The 18,477-nt window shown below is 42.3% G+C and overlaps 1 protein-coding gene across 1 annotated transcript in view; it reads left to right on the top strand.

Annotated features, from left to right (window-relative positions):
- The window catches only part of CDH23 (cadherin related 23), a 594,289-nt gene that overhangs the window by 456,293 nt on the left and 119,519 nt on the right, over positions 1–18,477 (top strand). The window contains exons 32-37 of the mRNA XM_032232225.1: positions 4,484–4,872; positions 4,964–5,065; positions 7,407–7,409; positions 10,351–10,500; positions 13,206–13,334; positions 18,280–18,408. Coding sequence (XP_032088116.1) covers positions 4,484–4,872; positions 4,964–5,065; positions 7,407–7,409; positions 10,351–10,500; positions 13,206–13,334; positions 18,280–18,408 — 902 coding nt within the window. The remainder of the gene's footprint in view (positions 1–4,483; positions 4,873–4,963; positions 5,066–7,406; positions 7,410–10,350; positions 10,501–13,205; positions 13,335–18,279; positions 18,409–18,477) is intronic.

Raw genomic sequence — 18,477 nt, forward strand, 5'->3', positions numbered from 1 at the left:
TAATTTGCATACTCATTTAAATGCGCAAAGGATGCACTTTACTTCATTAGCTCAATTGACATAATTTGCAGCATGTGACATCAGTGCGCAGCTGACATAGGATGATATAACAAGGGAAATTATGTAAATGTAGAGAAGGAATGCCCTTCCTTAAAGGGTCTATTAAATCAAGACCTTAGAACACGGATAGCAAACTCGCCGCGCCACATTGCTGTCACATAACATTCCCCTTTGTGGAGCTGGGGTGGGCATGACCTACGCATGACACATCCAGCCCACGGGTCCCCGGTTTGATCCTCCCTGTTAACTTAAAATATTGTTACAGAGAATAGCCATGGGGTAAATTGGAAAAAGAACTATAGATCACCATCTTCTACTTAATTGTTAATTGCAATGTTGTATCTGAATGCCTACATGCACAGTAGATGTGCCAAATTAAAGAGTCTCTCTGCTTCAGTACTTATCTTAAAAGGATTTAATTAAAGAGGCGCACTAGCAAACCGGCTCCTCTTCTTTTAAATAATTGGGCTAGTGAACCTCTGCTGCAGGTACTAACTAGCAGTAAAATTAATTTATTTATGGTCAAAGGCCAACGTAATAATAAGAAAAATCACTTAACACCCCAATAAGTTAATTTAATGAGAGCCAAACAATTAATAAAACAAATAAAGAATCATGTTTAGTCCAGAGTAAATCAATAAATAAGCCTTGCTACTGTTAAGCCCAGAGTCTTCTTACAGCAATTAAAATTTACAGCCCAAATTTGGCAACCCTCCTAGACGTTGTAGAGGCTGATTTTTTAGCAAGAAGAAAATGTTTGTCTGTTCTGGCCAAGACTGATGAGCAGATGTGTTATGAATTCAGAATGCTCTACTTGATACAGAGTGCAGGACAGCATAATATGCCATAACATCATCTCAATTATCTAACCCAGCCAAGGGAATGGAATTGGGTTACCCTTTCCTTACAAAGTTGTGGTAAGTAGAGCCTGCCACTGAGAATGCCCTGATATGCAAGGGGGAAAGGATTTTGTTGTATTTAAGTACAATGACAATAAAGATTATACTTATACTGATCTTAATAACATTGTAAAGTGTAAACACCCTATTGCAATGGCCACCATTAAAATAGCATGGACTTTACTCCAACCCACTTCATTGTACAAGGTCAGAGACTTGCGCTTGGTCTCTAAAACGGCTTTCTCAAGCATCACCAAGACCTCCATGAGACCATATTTTATATCTCCAGTTAAGCCTGTCTTCCCATGGGAAACAAAACCATAAAACCCTCATGGGTATAACTGAATAGCACAAAACTAGATTAAAAGATTCTGTAAAAAAATGTCCATCATTAATTGGAATTCGACATTTAAATGTTGTTTTTTGGTTTCTGCTGTTTCAAACAGTAGCCAATAATGTCTCAGTGTTCTCTCCTGGTTTCTAATATATATTGGTTAATACATTTCAAGAAGTGGTCAAATTATTTTGAATGTGAAAGCTCCAATTTCAGCTTTGTTGCTTTAAATAGCACTATAGCAATAGCACATACACACACACACACACACGTGCGCGCACACACAGATACACACACACACACACACACACACACACACGTGTATGTATATATAAACATACTGTATAGCGTCTATATGTACTATATACCAGAGGGGATATTCAGCAGATTCTGACCAGTTCTGGAGAACCAATACCAGAAATTTTGAGTAGTTCAGAGAACCAGTAAATACCACCTCTGACTGGCCCCGTCCCTATCTATTCCCTGCCTCTCGAGTCCCAGCTGATCAGGAGGAAATGGGGATTTTGCAGTAACCTTCCCCTGGAGTGGGGAGGAAATGGAGATTTTACAGTATCTTCCCCTGCCACACCCACAAGCCATGCCATGCCCACCAAGCCGGTAGTAAAAAAATTTGAATCCCACCATTGCTATATACTACTATATACATCTTCACAGTGCTTTACAGCCCTCTCTAAGCAGTTTACAAAGTCAGCCTATTACCCCCAACAATCTAGGTCCTCATTTTACTGACCTCGGTAGGATGGAAGGCTGAGCCAGTCAGAATTGAACTGCCAAACTGCTGGCAGAGGGCAGTCAGCAGAAGTAGCCTGCAGTACTGCATTCTAACCACTGTGCCACCACAGCTCCTGCAATAAATTAATCCATGGAGACTTTAGCATACAACTAAACTGGGTCTTTAACCATCTGTTCCAATTGCATAAAATTAGAGTTTCAAGTCTCTTTTTTGCTGAGGCAAAAGCAATAACAGATTCCCCAATGGGTGCCTTAAAGGAATAAATGTTAATTTAAATGTTAATTGAAATGTTAATTGAAATGTTAATTTAAATTCAATCTTTCTTCCTCTTAATCAGGATTGCATGTTGTTGCTTATATTTAGTACATTTTAACAACTCTATAAAAATAATAAAGTCAGTTAAAAATATAAATAAATAATATAAAATAATAAGAGGTGACTTTGCCTTCACTGCATTAACCCTATGTATATCTTCCCTTTGGATTTCATCATTTTAACTAATAGAATTATTTTTAAAAAAACAGGATGGGTGGGAGAAATTGAATTTGGGGCATGTGGAGGTGGATCAGTGGTGGGTTTCCATTTTTTTTTACTACCGGTTTGCTTGTTTACGCCTGCATACACAGAAGCATCCAGGCAGATGGGCGAAGCCTCCCGCCGCCGCTACTACCTGTTCGCCCAAACCAGGAGTAACCCACCTCTGGGGTGGATTATGTAAAATTAATTCGTACAACTCCAAGCAATTGTACTATAGCCATGATGGCGAACCTATGGCACGCGTGCCACAGGTGGCATGCGGAGCCATTTGTCAGGGCACATGAGGCGTTGCCCTGTCAGGTGGCCAGCGCACATGCACGTGCTGGCCAGCTGACTTCAACCTTATTTTGAGGCCATTTTTCACCCTCCAGGAGCTTCAGAAAACATCTGGAGCACAAAAAACTGGCCCTACAGGCACACTGGAAATTCAGGAATGGACTTCGGGTTTGCTTGTAGGGCTGGTTTTAATCCTCCGGAGGCTTCGGGAAGCTTCCCTGAAGGCTCCGGAGGGCAAAAAATGACCCTACAAGCAAACCTAGGGCCTCCAGGGGGTGAGGAAAGCTGTTTTCACCTTCCCCAGGTACTATAAAGCTTCTGGAGCCTGGGGAGGGCGAAAAAAGCACGCCAAAAATGGGGGGGGGAGCATTGGTTGTGTGCATGCGCACTGAGGCATGCCCACGCATGACCCCCCCTGTACCCCCCCACACTTTTGGCACCTGAGCCAAAAAAGGTTCGCCATCGCTGTACTATAGGATTTGGAATAATAGGAAGAAGAGTTGCCCCATAATGTGGAAAACAAACAGAAGGAAGTAACACAAGAAGAAGCAAATGCAGAAAGTGCATCTGGAACCCCAATGGAACATATTTGATGAGAATTAAAATCACAACAGGATATATCAATGCTTGCTTCTTTTTGGGGATGGTGGGAATATCATAGATTTCATAAAATAACCAAGTTGGAAGGTCTTCTAGTCTAACCCCCTGATGAAGCAGGAGACCCTATACTATTTCATACCAATGGTTGTTTAGTCTCTTCTTAAAGGAGCACCCAACTTCTGAAGGCAAGCTATTCCATTGGTTGATTGCTCTCAACGTTAGGAATGTCCTCCTTCGTTCCAGCTTGCTTCTCTCCTTGATTAATTTTCATCCATTGCTTCTTGCCTTACCCTAAATTCAAACATCTGATCAGGGTAATTAATACAAGTAGAAGGCAAGGAGTTCCAACAGAACTTCAAATTACAAGTACTTCAAGTGTATCACCAACCTAAGTTCAAAAGCCTGTAAGAGAAGAGAGACTTACAAGACTGGCAAGGATTGGCAGACCACTGAAATAATGTAACAAATCATGTTGCAACACTCCATTTGTCAACTCGCAAAGCATCCCTGGCCTGCTCTCAAGTTGCCATGTGTGAGGGAGGGGGGGAACTGATGGAGCAGCATGGCAGCCACAAACAGAAGCACATTCCATGCATATCTTTCTCAAGGTTGTCTACCAGGTTGCCTGCAACAGCCAAAGAGGTGTGCTCTCTACTGCCCATGAAAGCACTCCATTGGAGAATGTGATTTATAACACACCTTGGAGGAAAGAGGGAAACAAGGCCATAATTAGGCTGTAACTTACATGGGATCAGAGTTGGCTTCACTTGGTATGTTGCTCCTAATAAATAACTGGATTTCTTTTGAAACTTGGCTTGAGGCTCATGATTTAATTAGGACATCTGTTGGAACCCTGACACCATTATTATAAAAAAATTAAACTTGTTTACAACTTTGGAGGAATTTTGAAAAGAAGTATTTTCATTGGGGCTTTCAAACACTCCTTTGGGATTCTGTACCATGGCTTATATTACAACCAACCACATGCCTTCTCTGATCATTGTTTTTCCTCCCCCGCTCTAGGAAATGGAGGTCTAGTGAATTACAAAATCATCTCGGGATCCGAGGGCAAGTTTGAAATTGACGAGAGCACCGGCCTCATTACCACCATTGACTACCTGGACTATGAGACAAAAACGAGCTACTTGATGAATGTTTCCGCCACAGACCAAGCCCCGCCCCAAAACCAAGGCTTCTGCAGCATTTATGTCAGTCTCCTTAACGAATTAGATGAGGCCGTGCAGTTCTCAAACATCACGTATGAAGCAACCATCACTGAGAATATCCCCTTGGGTTCTGAAGTACTACGAGTCCAGGCCCGGTCCATCGACAACCTTAACCAGATCACATACAAGTTTGATCCAAATACTAATCCTCAAGCTTTGTCTTTATTCAAAATAAATGGAATCACCGTAAGTAATTTACTGCAGGATTTCTGTTATCTGTGGACATCACCAGATATCAGATATCAGTGGCCTGTGTGTTTTTATTTCTTTCTGGCAGGGGGTGATTACAGTCAGAGGACAAGTGGATCGGGAGAAAGGCGACGTTTACACCTTAACTGTTGTGGCGGATGATGGAAGCCCTAAACTGGACTCGACTGTGGTGAGCTGGTTTTGTTGGTGTTCCTTTGTCTTTGTAGCATGAGAAAATGTGGAACTGATTGTCCTGCCCAAGATTGTGTTTTTTGTTTTCCTTATGCTTAGCTAAAATTTCAACATACTGCTGTGAGGTTGTTCATCCCCAAGAAATGGAAAGTTTCTGGTTTGCTCTGGAGATGGGAACAGAGTAAAACAACTTTGAAGATTGTTTTGGGGGGATGCTCCTTAGTATATGCAAGAAGACTGGAAATTTTGTTTTCCTTTTTCTTTCCATTTTAAAGCTCTCACCACACAGGACAGGACAGGACAGGACAGGACAGGATAGGATAGGATAGGATAGAATAACAGAGTTGGAAGGGACCTTGGAGGTCTTCTAGTCCAACCTCCTGCTTAGGCAGGAAACCTGCACCACTTCATGGTTATCCAAATGGTTATCCATCTTTTTTAAAACTTCCATTGTAGGAAGGTTCTTTGTGGCTGTGTTTTTAAAGGCACCAAATATAGCAATATATAGCAATAGCAGTAGACTTATATACCGCTTCATAGGCCTTTCAGGCCTCTCTAAGCGGTTTACAGAGAGTCAGCATATTGCCCCCAACAATCTGGGTCCTCATTTTACCCACCTCGGAAGGATGGAAGGCTGAGTCAACCCTGAGCCGGTGAGATTTGAACCGCTGACCTGCTGATCTAGCAGTAGCCTGCAGTGCTGCATTTAACCACTGCGCCACCTTGGTGGGTTGCTCCCGGTTTAGTGCGGTTTGGCTGAACCGCTGGTGGAGGCAGTGGGAGGCTCCGCCCACCCTCCTGGATGCTTCTGTGCATGCACAGAAGCATTGCGCACAAGAGACAGAGAGAGATACAGAGAGAGAGACAGAGAGAGTGCACAAGCAAAGTGGTAATAAAACCAGTACACTGCACCAAATATCTTTAGAATCACACCATGTGTTATGACGGATGTGGGGATTGTGTAGTCAATAAGCCACTCCATGTTAAAACTGAAAGTCTATTGAAAAATTCAAATTGTTAACCATTTTACTACTTCCTTAAGGCTGAAGGATAGTTGGGTTGAATTGTTTTCTATAAAATACTGATTGATTTACTTTCTTAATCATCCACATTTTTACACTGGATTTACTTAGATTCATTTACTTTAGATTGTTTTTTGTGAATATCAAATGATGCAATTCTTATAAAATTATTCTACATTTTAAACATTTTAAAAGTAATTTGTGTTTAGTCCAGATAATGTTCCACGAGATTTTTGCTCTCATATTTTATTATTCTTTCTTACAGATGTCTTACTCAATAGAATTTTTAGAACTCAAAGTGGTTTAAGAAACCACACACTCAAAACACATGGACTAAAATTATCTTAGAATCCTCTCTTCTACATTTAAAAAAACACACAGGATGGGCAATTTCTCTTTTAACCTCACCCTTGTTTTTGTTTTTCTCCCCTTTTTACTACTTTTGACTCAAAATGCGAGCATTTTGTGGAGGTGGGGGAGGGGAATACATACAAGAGTGGTACAATGGGAAGTTGTAGTTTAAGGCCCAAGGGCAGTTTCCCATTTTGGACAAATAATACTGGAGAAATAAAGGTTATTATCTGTAATGCATCATGCATGGGGAATGCTAAGTGGAATTTGGGTAAGAAGTGTATCAATAAATGACCAAGGAGACCACACCTATTATTCTGTTTCCCCCAAAATAAGGCCTCCCCAGATAATAAACCCAATTAGGCTTTTGAGCGCATACGCTAAAATAAGTTCTCCCACAAAAATAAGCCCTCCCCTAAAATATTTAAACGCATGCACCTCTGGTCCCTGCCATTTCCTGGGGGGGAGGGAAGGGGGAAACCTGCCTCACATCAAGGCTGCTCCTGCAAACCCTAGCTACCACGCCCCTTCTCTTAGTGGCGGCCGCAAAAGAACGGCAAGCCCAGCAACACTAGGGTTGGCAAGCGTGTGCCAAAAACAGAGACAGAACCTCTCGCCATCTCTGGGTCAGCTGAACTGCGGGCCGTGGGCTGAGGTTAAGGGGCCTCCTGAACCTCAAAAATAATGAACTCCCCCAAAATAAAGCCAAGTGCTTATTTCAAGGGTCAAAAGAAAATAAAGCCCTGTCTTATTTTCAGGGAAACATGGTAGATGGTTAAGGAAAGATTGATAAAGCAACAACAAAGACTTATTATTTTTTTACATTGTTCTTTGAATCTATGTCTCTGGCCCATAATATTTTTTCCCCAAAACCCTGTATTTATGTTTCCTATTTAAAGGACAGAAACCTAATCCCTCTTTGTTTCTTTTCTTCTCTGTGTCCACATTTGTGCTTCCATCCAACAGAAGGTAGGAATGTTTATTATAATGTTTATTATAGCATGCTGACCAGGGAATGCAAATTAAAAGCTACACATTTTAAAGCTACCAAGGTTAAAGCTCATCTAGGGCTATTCCTATAAAGAAAGTGAAAATTGAAAGTGGCCAATGGATGTTGTGTGTCTTCAAAGAGATTCTTGCTTATACCAATTTCACATTCATTCCGTTTTGAAGGCCACCTAATCACCACGCCACCCTGGCCAATTAAAGTAATTAAAAACATCAATATATAAAAAAACTAAAGAATCAGGGAGGATGCAGTGGCTCAGTGGCTAAGATGCTGAGCTTGTCAATCAGAAAGGTCAGCAGTTCGGCAGGTCGAATCGCTAGCGCCCTGTAACGGGGGGAGCTCCCATTACTTGTCCCAGCTTCTGCCGACCTAGCAGTTCGAAAGCATGTAAAAATGCAAGTAGAAACATAGGAACAACTTTTGGTGGGAAGGTAACAGTACTCCATGTGCCTTCAGTGTTGAATCATTCCGGCCACATGGCCATGGAGACAACTTTGGACAGTGCTGGTTCTTCGGCTTAGAAACGGAGATGAGCACCGCCCCCTAGAGTCGGAAACGACTAGCACATATGTGCAAGGGGAACCTTTACCTTTAAAGAATCAGGATAATAAGACAACCATAACTTGGGAAGACAGTTGCCCTGAACATAACTTTATAATGGGTACCTATATTATCCCACTTGGCACAATGATTATGAGAAGAGTCAGTTCTTTAAGACCTTATTAAGGTCTTAAGCCACATCAGGACCACATGGACCTTGGAGTGTGGGAGCTTCTGCTTCAAAAGACAAGGGCAGTGACAGAAAAAGCATGCCTTCTTTTGGAACCTAAAAGATGTCCTTGTTTTATTGATGCGACCTGGAATATTTTTTTTCTGTGATCTTATAATATGGACAGAGGTACAGGTAGTCCTGAACTTACAACCATACCATTCGAACAGCGGCACTGAAAAAAAAAGTGACATTATTTTCCACATTTAACGACCACTGCAAAATCCCCATGCTCATGTGATCAAAATTTGGACACTTGGCATGTATTTATAATGGTTGCAGTGTTCCTGGGCCATTTGATTACGTTTTGAGACTTTCTGACAAGCAAACGCAATGGAGAAGTCAGATTCACTTAACCACTGTGTTACCAACTTAACAGCCATAGTGATTCACAACGGGGGCAAGAAAGATTGCAAAATGGGGCAAAACTCACTTACCAACTGTCTTGCTTAGCAATGGGAAAAAAATGGCTCAATTGTGGTCATAAGTCAGGACTACCTGTAATTAAAGAGAATGGGTTTGAATTGCCTCTGGAAGAATACTAGAACGTAGAATGTAGATTTAATTTAGTTTAGTTTACTTTATTGTCATTGCACATCGTACAATGAAATTGAATGCCATCTTTAGTGTACATTATAACTATAAAAATAAAAACACAAAGACCCATTCTTCACATGCTATATAATTGAAATTGAAAACCCGATATTGCATTAATATTGCACCATACCATAGAATTCAATATAGTTACTGCCCTGGGATAGAAGCTGTTTTTCAGCCTATTTGTCCTTGTTTTTATTATCCTGAGCTATAAAGCTCTTCCAAAGGGTGGAGAGGGTAACCAATGATCCTCTGGGCAATGACGTTAACCCTCTGAAGCGCTGTCCTATCTGCCACTGTGCAATTTCCAAACCATACACAGATGCAGTAAGTTAAAATACTCTCTATGGTGCAGCGGTAGAAGGTCGCCAGAGTTTTTCATTCAGTTGTTGTTTCCTGAGAAGTCTCAGGTAGTATAATCTCTGCTGGGCCCTTTTGACCAGTGGTGCAATGTGATCGTCCCAGGTCAGGTCCTCTTTTATGATAGCACCCAGAAACTTAAAACTGGCCACTTGCTCCACTCGGTCTCCATTGATAAGCAAGGGCTGATCACTGCCAACATTGATATGAACAGATATCAGAGCATGACTTGCATTGAGATACGAGTGTTAGCAAGGAGAGAAAAAGGTTTGTTGCAACCAAATCCAGTGAAAGAAAGAGAAATGGATCCCAAGCTTTTCTTCAGAAACCAGCTATCTTGGATAATTCTGTCTTTGAAACCTCTAGCCAGACAAAGTTTCACATATAGACCCCTGTTCTCCTCCTTCAAGTCGAGTATGTTTACGAGCTCTGTTATTTTTAGCCATGACAGCATTTCCTTAACTACTGGCTGAAAATTAGCTCAGATTGATTCTTAACGCATGTCTGCGACTGCAATATAGCCCTAGCAGCCTAACACATTAGTGCAGTTATGAAGAGACAGTTCACACTGTACAGTAAAAATATTTAGTGTTGCTGTGAGAGTTGATGAAGTCATTATTGCTGTGATTTTCCAAACATTACTGGACTCATTTAGTTTATATGATGGCGCCAGTGAAGTAGGGCCCTCCCTATCAAACGGGAAGTTTGTCCATTTGTTTGCTAATTAGTGGGATCCTTAAATTAGCATTGCCTGCAAATAACTTGGTATCCTGCTCACCCTTGAAACAAAACCTTGCTGAGCCTAGGGTGAGTTTCCCAAGTTAAACAGATATTAGATTGGGTCACTATTTTTTTCAGTCTGAACAAATGGTCTTTCAAATAAGTGGTCCCTCCTTTGATGTAAACGATGCCTTCAAACAATCCTAAAAGCATAATGATTTTGTGTAAAAAGCTGTGTAAAAGTGCATGTTATGGTCTGATTGTTAGGAATGGTGCAAATCACAGATTCAGGAGACCAGTTTGTAGATTTCAGGGCCAACTTGAGTTCTCCTGCGGTATATATAAGAGCTGGCTTTGAAAAGTCCATTGTTAGCTTGCCATCATTTATCTCTATGTAATGCTGGCTTGCCTCCTGTCTACCAAAAGTATTATTCAGACTCTCCTCCACTTGGCAGGTTACTATCACCATATTGGATGAGAATGACAACAGCCCACAGTTCGACATTACTTCGGACTCTTCTGTGAGCATCTCCGAGGACAGCCCTGTTGGACGTCGAATTGCTCTGGTTTTGGCCAGAGATCCCGATGCAGGGAACAATGGACAGGTAGCTGTGACTACATCACTTCACAGTACACAGTTTCTAAATTGTAGCAGCGGGTATTGAAATGTGATGTTTGTCCACTTCCTTAATGTACACAGGATTATAAGTAAATGATGCTTAATTTCTGCATTAACAAACTGGAAGTTACTTAAGAAAAACTTCTGAACTTGGTCTTTTCTAGGTAGGTACACACAATATTCCTGAACAAAAAAATAACTGTGAAGGAAACGTCATAAATTTATGCAAAGTATTTTACAATTGTACTGCAGAGATACTTTCTTTATCCTTGGCTACAGCAAGCTATCCTAGATTATCTAGTCTTACCTCCCTTTTGCCTTATAAGTGTCAATAGCAGAGAACCCATTGTTGAAATTTTTGAAGCCCACCCCTGCTCCCACATTACTGGCACCAGAAGAGGATAAATTTGATTTGATTTGATTTGATTTGATTTGATTTTATTAATATTTGTAGGCCGCCCTTTTCCCTGAGGGGACTCAGGGCGGCTCACATAAAATCGGGGAAGGGGAATACAGACATTAAGATAAGACATATAATAAAATAGTAAACAACATACATTCATCATTCGGGAGGGGAACTATCCTTGTCCCCAGGCCTGACGGGCGAGCCAGTTCTTCAAGGCTGTGCGGAAGGCCTGGACGGTGGCGAGGGTGCGAATCTCTACGGGGAGCTCGTTCCAAAGGGTCGGGGCTACTACTGAGAAGGCCCTCCTCCTTGTAGTTGCCAGCCGACACTGGCTGGCCGATGGTATACGGAGGAGGCCTAATCTATGTGATCTTATTGGTCGCAGGGATGTAATTGGCAGAAGGCGGTCTCTCAAGTATCCAGATCCACTGCCATGTAGGGCTTTATGGGTGACTAATAGCACCTTGAAGCGCATCCGGAGATCGACAGGTAGCCAGCGCAGCTCGCGGAGGATAGGTGTTATGCGGGTGAACCGAGGTGCACCCACAATCACTCGCGCGGCCGCATTCTGTACTAGCTGAAGTCGCCGGATGCTCTTCAAGGGCAGCCCCATGTAGAGCACGTTGCAGTATTCCAGCCTAGAGGTCACAAGGGCCCGGGTGACTGTTGTGAGAGCCTCCCGATTCAGGTAGGGTCGCAACTGGCGCACCAGGCGAACCTGGGCGAATTTTGTCCTGGACTGCTATTCCTCCCCCTCCTCTAATTGTGTGTATATGTGTGTGTGTGTGTGTGTGTGTGTGTATACATACATACATACATACATATATATATATGTGTGTGTGTGTGTGTGTATGTGTATGTGTATATAAAATCAGGCTGAAATGGCAACTTTCTTTTTGCTGGCTTAATAGAAGTCTTCATCAACACTGTTTCTTCGGTTCATCTTTTCTTCTTTTGAGGAGACAGTGTAGAGGTTGATGCTGGCAAAAACAGCCCTAAATATTTTTACAGCTCACACAGTGCTTACCAACAGTCAGCCCTGAATGAATCACGCCCCATCCCATAAATTAGAATACCATGTGTTCTTCTTCCCTTTGGCTCAGTGTAACTACTTAGTCTTAGAAAGTAAGATAACTCAGGCTGCATGTCGCTTAAGGCGATGGGTAAGCCAGGTGGCTTGTGAAATAACATAGGAAAAAACAGCATTGCAAACCATTTCCTCTGGTGCCCTGAAGCTGCTCAGCAGCTGACTTAGGACAATGGGCTTGAAAAGGCTGCAAAAAAAAGCCTCAGATGCATTTTTCTTTCACCATTTCATTGCACCAAAAAGAACTCCTTTCAATATTAAACAGGAAGCGCTTTGCATTTAAGGTGTGGCCCATTTCTTTCTTTTAATTTGGTACCTGAGGTAGCTGTGAACACCCGGGAGTTTCATTCTTAATGGATAACACCTGCTTTCATATGCTTCAGTTTGAATTCTATTGATGATATTCATTCCAAAGACAACAATAGCTTTCACAAGCTCCCTGGTTATCTCTTTAGATCATTTACATATCGGTTTTGCTTCGCTAGTTTTTTATATTCACTGTGTCCAACTACCTGATTTAATTTGACTTCCTCTGCAGTTAAGTATCCAATATTGTTTTTTTTTTTCTTTTTTAAACAATGCAATGTTGTTTTACATACCTAGTTTTTATTTTTAATTGTGTACATATGCAAGGGACGCGGTGGCTCACTGGCTAAGATGCTGAGCTTGTTGATCAGAAAGTTCAGCAGTTCAAATCCTTAGTGCCGCGTAACGGAGTGAGCGCCCGTTACTTGTCCCAGCTTCTGCCAACCTAGCAGTTTGAAAGCACATAAAAAAATATGCAAGTAGAAAAATGGGACCACTTTGGTGGGAAGGTAATAACGTTCCGTGTGTCTTCGGTGTTTAGTCATGCCGGCCACAGGACCATGGAGACATCTTCAGACAGCGCTGGCTCTTCGGCTTTGAAACAGAGATGAGCACCATCCCCTACAGTCGGGAACAACTAGCACATATATGCGAGGGGAACCTTTACCTTTATATATGCACATGCAATAATTCCAGTAGAAAACTTCTTGTCTAAGGGTTACTAGTATAATTGAGGACAGAATTTGACTTGCCACCACATAAAAGAAAGAAAAAACAATGATAAGTAAATAAAGTATACACTTTGTTACTTTCTATCAAATGGACTAATTCTCTTCACTTCCTCTCTTCTTCCACGCTTTCACCATATATATTTTTTATTTTTGTTATGCAGGTTGTTTTTTCACTGGTATTGGGAAACATAGGCAGGGCTTTTGAAATCCGTACAACCAACAGCACCTATGGAGAAGTATTTGTGGCAAGGCCTTTGGACCGGGAACTAATAGAACGCTACACCTTACAGGTAAGAGGGAGTGATGGTTGTCCAAGTTTTATACTGTGTGGTATAGGTAGTCCTAAGGATGTGGTGGCTCAGTGGCTAAGACACTGAGCTTGTCGATCAGAAAGGTCAGCAGTTCAGCGGTTCGAATCTCTAGTGCCGCGTAACAGAGTGAGCTCCCGTTACTTGTCCCAGCTTCTGCCAACCTAGCAGTTCGAAAGCATGTAAACATAGCAATAGCAATAGCAGTTAGACTTATATACCGCTTCATAGGGCTTTCAGCCCTCTCTAAGTGGTTTACAGAGTCAGCATATTGCCCCCAACAACAATCCAGGTCCTCATTTTACCCACCTTGGAAGGATGGAAGGCTGAGTCAACCCTGAGCCGGTGAGATTTGAACAGCCGACCTGCAGAACTGCAGTCAGCTGAAGTAGTCTGCAGTGCTGCATTTAACCACTGCGCCACCTTGGCTCTTGCAAGTAGAAAAACAGGGACCACCTTTGGTGGGAAGGTAACAGTGTTCAGTGCCCCTTCGGCCTTTAGTCATGCCGGCCACATGACCACGGAGACGTCTTCAGACAGCACTGGCTCTTTGGCTTTGAAACGGAAGAGAGTACCGCCCCCTAGAGTCAGGAACGACTAGCACATATATGCGAGGGGGACCTTTACCTTTACTACGGGTAGTCCTCCACCTATAGCCATAATGGAGCCTGCCCAACATGGTTGTCAAGTGGTGACAATCATAAAGTCACCCATGTGACTAACTGGATTCTATCAATTTGTTTTGAGCAGTCATTAAGCAAATGTGGCAGTTGTAAAGCAAAAATCATTAAGGGAACCTATTGTTCGCTATGGACCAGTTTTGCTGAAAACCAGAAGTGAATGCAAGGCATTGACAAAAAAGCTATCATAAAAAGTAGTCACATGACCACAAGATACTGCAAATGGCCGTAAATGCAGCTTTGTGGCCAAATGCCTGAAATGGAGTCATGTGACCACAAGGCAGGAGATGGTCATCAGAACCGGGTTGTAAGTACCCTTGGGGAGGTCTGTCAGAACTTCAAACAGTTGCTGTGACCAGTTATAAGTCAAGGACTACCTACGTATAATGCCTTTTCCAATGTTTATGTAAGTAATTGGCCCTCCATGCAATAAGCCAGCCTTCTCATTGTTCTTTAGAGACCCTCTGTAATCCCAGGTGTGCCATCTATGTATAACTCCATTATTTTAGTTGCTGATTTCATATTCTTATATAAAGGCGGACATCTTGCAACTTGAACTACAGAATGGAATGGAATACACCTTTTATGATGGAGCTATGTAATTTTGCTTTTTGTAACTTGATATCCAGCAAAAATTCTAGAAGCCATGAGTGTTACATCTTGTATCAAGCTTCTTATTCCAAAGTAGAATTAGAATTTGTAGAAGGAAAGCAATCTGATCTGTAGTCTAGTAAACTCGTGGCTCCTGTTTGATGTGGCCAGGAAAAGCTTTGCATGGATATACTGTATCTTATGGGCCAGTTGTGCCTATTTCTAGTTTGGAAAGTTATAGTTATGGTTGCTCATGCCTTAGCTACTTCCTGTCGTGACCTAGGCTTCCTTAAAAAGTATGAAGCAGAGTCTTGATCCTGACAAAACCTCTTTTATTTACACAACTGTGAAGTCCTTTCATTCAGTCAGCAAAGCTTGGCAAACAGGCTTTCAGAGGAATGTTTATCAACACGAACCTTATCTCACTTGGAGAGTTGCCAGATAACTAGCTTCCAAACGCAGGGCAAGGCAACATTTGGCACGAAGTCTCTTACAGTCACAAATAGAACTTTCCACTCTTGAAACAACCCAAAGGAACGAATTGTTTCCTGCAGAAGCCCACTCCCCATTCGCTCCACTTTTGTTTCCTATAGGAGGGGCCAATCACCTCCAAGGTGTGGCTTTACTCCCAAGTCAATCCTGCTGTCTTAGTTGTTTTTGTCTCCTGGCAGCTCTGCACATGCAAACACTGGGAACAGGCTCCAGCTGTTCCTCTGCCTCACTGCTGTCTAACTCCCTCTCTGCCTCTGAAGCAGAGGCCTCATCTGAACTTTCCTCAGCCCCCAGGACTGGCCCATGTTCCTCCCCAACCTCCTCACTGTCCGATTCTGCTGCAAGCTCTGCTGATTGCTGGTGGGCCACAACACTTCCTCATTGGACTGTTGCACTGATCTAAATAGAGAAATGCCCTTGAAGAGTATTCAGAAGCTTCAATTGGTCTAGAATGTAGGAGCATGTATAGTATTGATCCCACTATGGCTGGGATGGTGAACCTATGGCACGCGTACCACAGGTGGCACACGGAGTCATTTGTCAGGGCAGGCGAGGTGTTGCACTGTTAGCTGGCCAGAGCATATGTGCATGCTGGCCAACTGACTTCGGCCTACTTTTGAGGCCATTTTTTGCCCTCCCCAGGCTCCAGAGGCTTTATAGGAGCCTGGGAGGGTGAAAACAGCTTCCCTTGCCCCCCACCCCCACCCCGAGGCCCTCCAGAGGCTTCAGGAACTTCCCTGAAGCCTCCGGAGGGCAAAAAAATGGCCCTATGGTTTGGGAATGGACTTCCTCTGACTCTATGAGCAACGACCCTATGAGTAAACCAGAAGTCACTTCCAGTTTGTCTGTAGGGCCTTTTTTCATCTTCCAGAGCCTTCAGGGAAGCCTCCTGAAAGTCCCTGAAGTCTCTGGAGGGCTAAAACCAGACATACGAGCAAACCGGAAGTCCGTTCCTGAACTTTCAGTTTGCCCATAGGGCCGGGTTTTTTTTTGCACTCCGGAGGCTTCAGGGAAGCTCCTGAAGCCTCCGGAGAGCCTCCAGGGGGGCTGTTTTCGCCTTCCCCAGGCTCCTATAAAGCCTCTGGAACCTGGGGAGGACGAAAAAAGCATGCCAAAAATGGGGGGGGGAGCTCTGGTCATGCATGCATGCAAGCTGGGGTCGTGTGCATTGCATTATGGGTGTGGCATGCGCGCACACAACCCCCCTGCGCTTGCCCCACTTTTGGCACGTGAGCCAAAAAAGATTCGCCATCACTGATCTATCCCAATGTCACCTGGAAGAACTTGGACATGTCTTCTCTGTCATCACAGATGCCTTATGGCAGGAGTCTCCAACCCCTGGGCTGTGGCCCATTTGGAACTGGGCCAAGGAAATGGCATGTAAGCATGCAAGCGCAGTGGCGTGCATGCACACCAATTGCACAAATGGAGCTTCATACACAAGCAACCTCACCCACTCCTTGCACGGAACCATCCCCTCTTCTCCCCTCCCCTGCCAGTCCGCAAAGCTGGAAGGTTTAGGGACCCTTCAGAGATTTGGATAATCTTTTGTTCATCATTTTTATCTTTTGCTCACCATTGGTTAACCATTGGTGGCTATGTAAATAAACAAACTCCAGACCCTGAATAAAACAGAATTTATTAAAAAGCTAACAAAAGACAAAAATGCATTTTTTTTTTTTTCCTGGAGGGACTCAGGTGTTACATCCTGGCGCTAATCCAAGTGCTGCTACATAGTGAATGTGAGAAGAGGGAATAATGAGCTGGAATATATGCAGTGAAGAAAGGAGAAAGGCAATTGAGGAGGAGGAGGAGGGGTTTCCTGTCCTTAGTCCAAGGTGAACCAAGAAGGGGAAGTTATAGCTGTGTTTCAGTACAAAAGCAGATGGCGATATCAAGTGATCTGAAGCCAATGTGGGCTCTCAGTTTGGCAGGAAGATAGAATGACAGAGGGAAAAGTGTGGCACCCCCGTTGGAAGCTCCAGAAATACATTCACGGTGTCTGCAATCAGAATAAGCCATCAAACTTCAATTTACTAGCACTTCAAGACATGAGACTCTGGATTTTGGATTCTGGAATTCAAAGAGACATAGACCAATGACCAATCTAGTTCAGAATTTTAGTCCTACAGCAGCTGACAGATGTTTCTGGAAAGTCCACAAGCAGAACATGAAGACAATTTTTAGGCAGGAACTTTGCGCTAGAATCCCTCTGATGTTTTAACTATGTGATATGGAGGAATTGGTCCATTTCCTTGGAGGCATTTTTTTGTCCTTTTCTTCCACTTCTGTTATATCTTGCTTGTAATACTATCCAAAACTTCATAGCAATATTCTAAGAATGATCATGAAGCTGTTTGATTTATGCAATGCTATTTTCCATTGTTTTCTTATTCAGCAAAGTTTTCTATTTATCTATCTCATCTATCCATCCATCTGCCATCTATCTATCTCTATCTATCTATCTATCTATCTATCTATCTATCTATCTATCTAATCTGTCTACCTATCTATATCATCTATGATATCTGTCTGTCTTGTCTGTCTATCTATCTATATCTAAATCTATGTCATTTATCTATCTAAATCATCTGTCTGTCTATCTATCTATCTATCTATCTATCTATCTATCTATCTATCTAATCTGTCTACCTATCTATATCATCTATGATATCTGTCTGTCTTGTCTGTCTATCTATCTATATCTAAATCTATGTCATTTATCTATCTAAATCATCTGTCTGTCTGTCTATCTATCTATCTATCTATCTATCTATCTATCTATCTATCTATCTATCTATATCTATGTATATCATCTATCTACCTATCTATCATCTTCTAGATATCTTCTAAATATCTTTCTAGTTATCTTCTATCTTCCTATCTACTAGCTATTTTGTTTCTATCATCTAGCTAGTTATTTTCTATCTTTTATCTACTATGGATCTACTAATTGATCAGTTCTATAATCTAGCTAGCTAACTAGTTAATTATCACTTATCGTCTATCAGTGAAGCACTAGCTTGTTTCAGTAAAGGAAATATTTCTGCTTTTGTGTCTAAATATGTCCTCTTGTCCTGGGCTGCTAGCTTTGCCCAACTTAATAGCATGACCAAATCTGTAATGCTTCACCCATGTTCTACTAAGTCTTGTCTTCCTTTCAGATTCAAGCAGCAGACCGAGGTGTCCCTGCTCGCAGGAAAGAACACACTTTAAGAGTCAACATTCTGGATGTTAATGATAATTCTCCAGTCATTATCAACCAACATGGATACAATGTTAGCATTAACGAGGTAAGAAGGTCTTCTGGTTGCTGGCTTTCCTCAGATAGGTTCATGGCCATGTCCCTAATGAAACTTCTC

Source organism: Thamnophis elegans, chromosome 15 (genome assembly GCF_009769535.1).
Source record: "Thamnophis elegans isolate rThaEle1 chromosome 15, rThaEle1.pri, whole genome shotgun sequence".
In the NCBI taxonomy this organism is placed as follows: domain Eukaryota; kingdom Metazoa; phylum Chordata; class Lepidosauria; order Squamata; family Colubridae; genus Thamnophis; species Thamnophis elegans.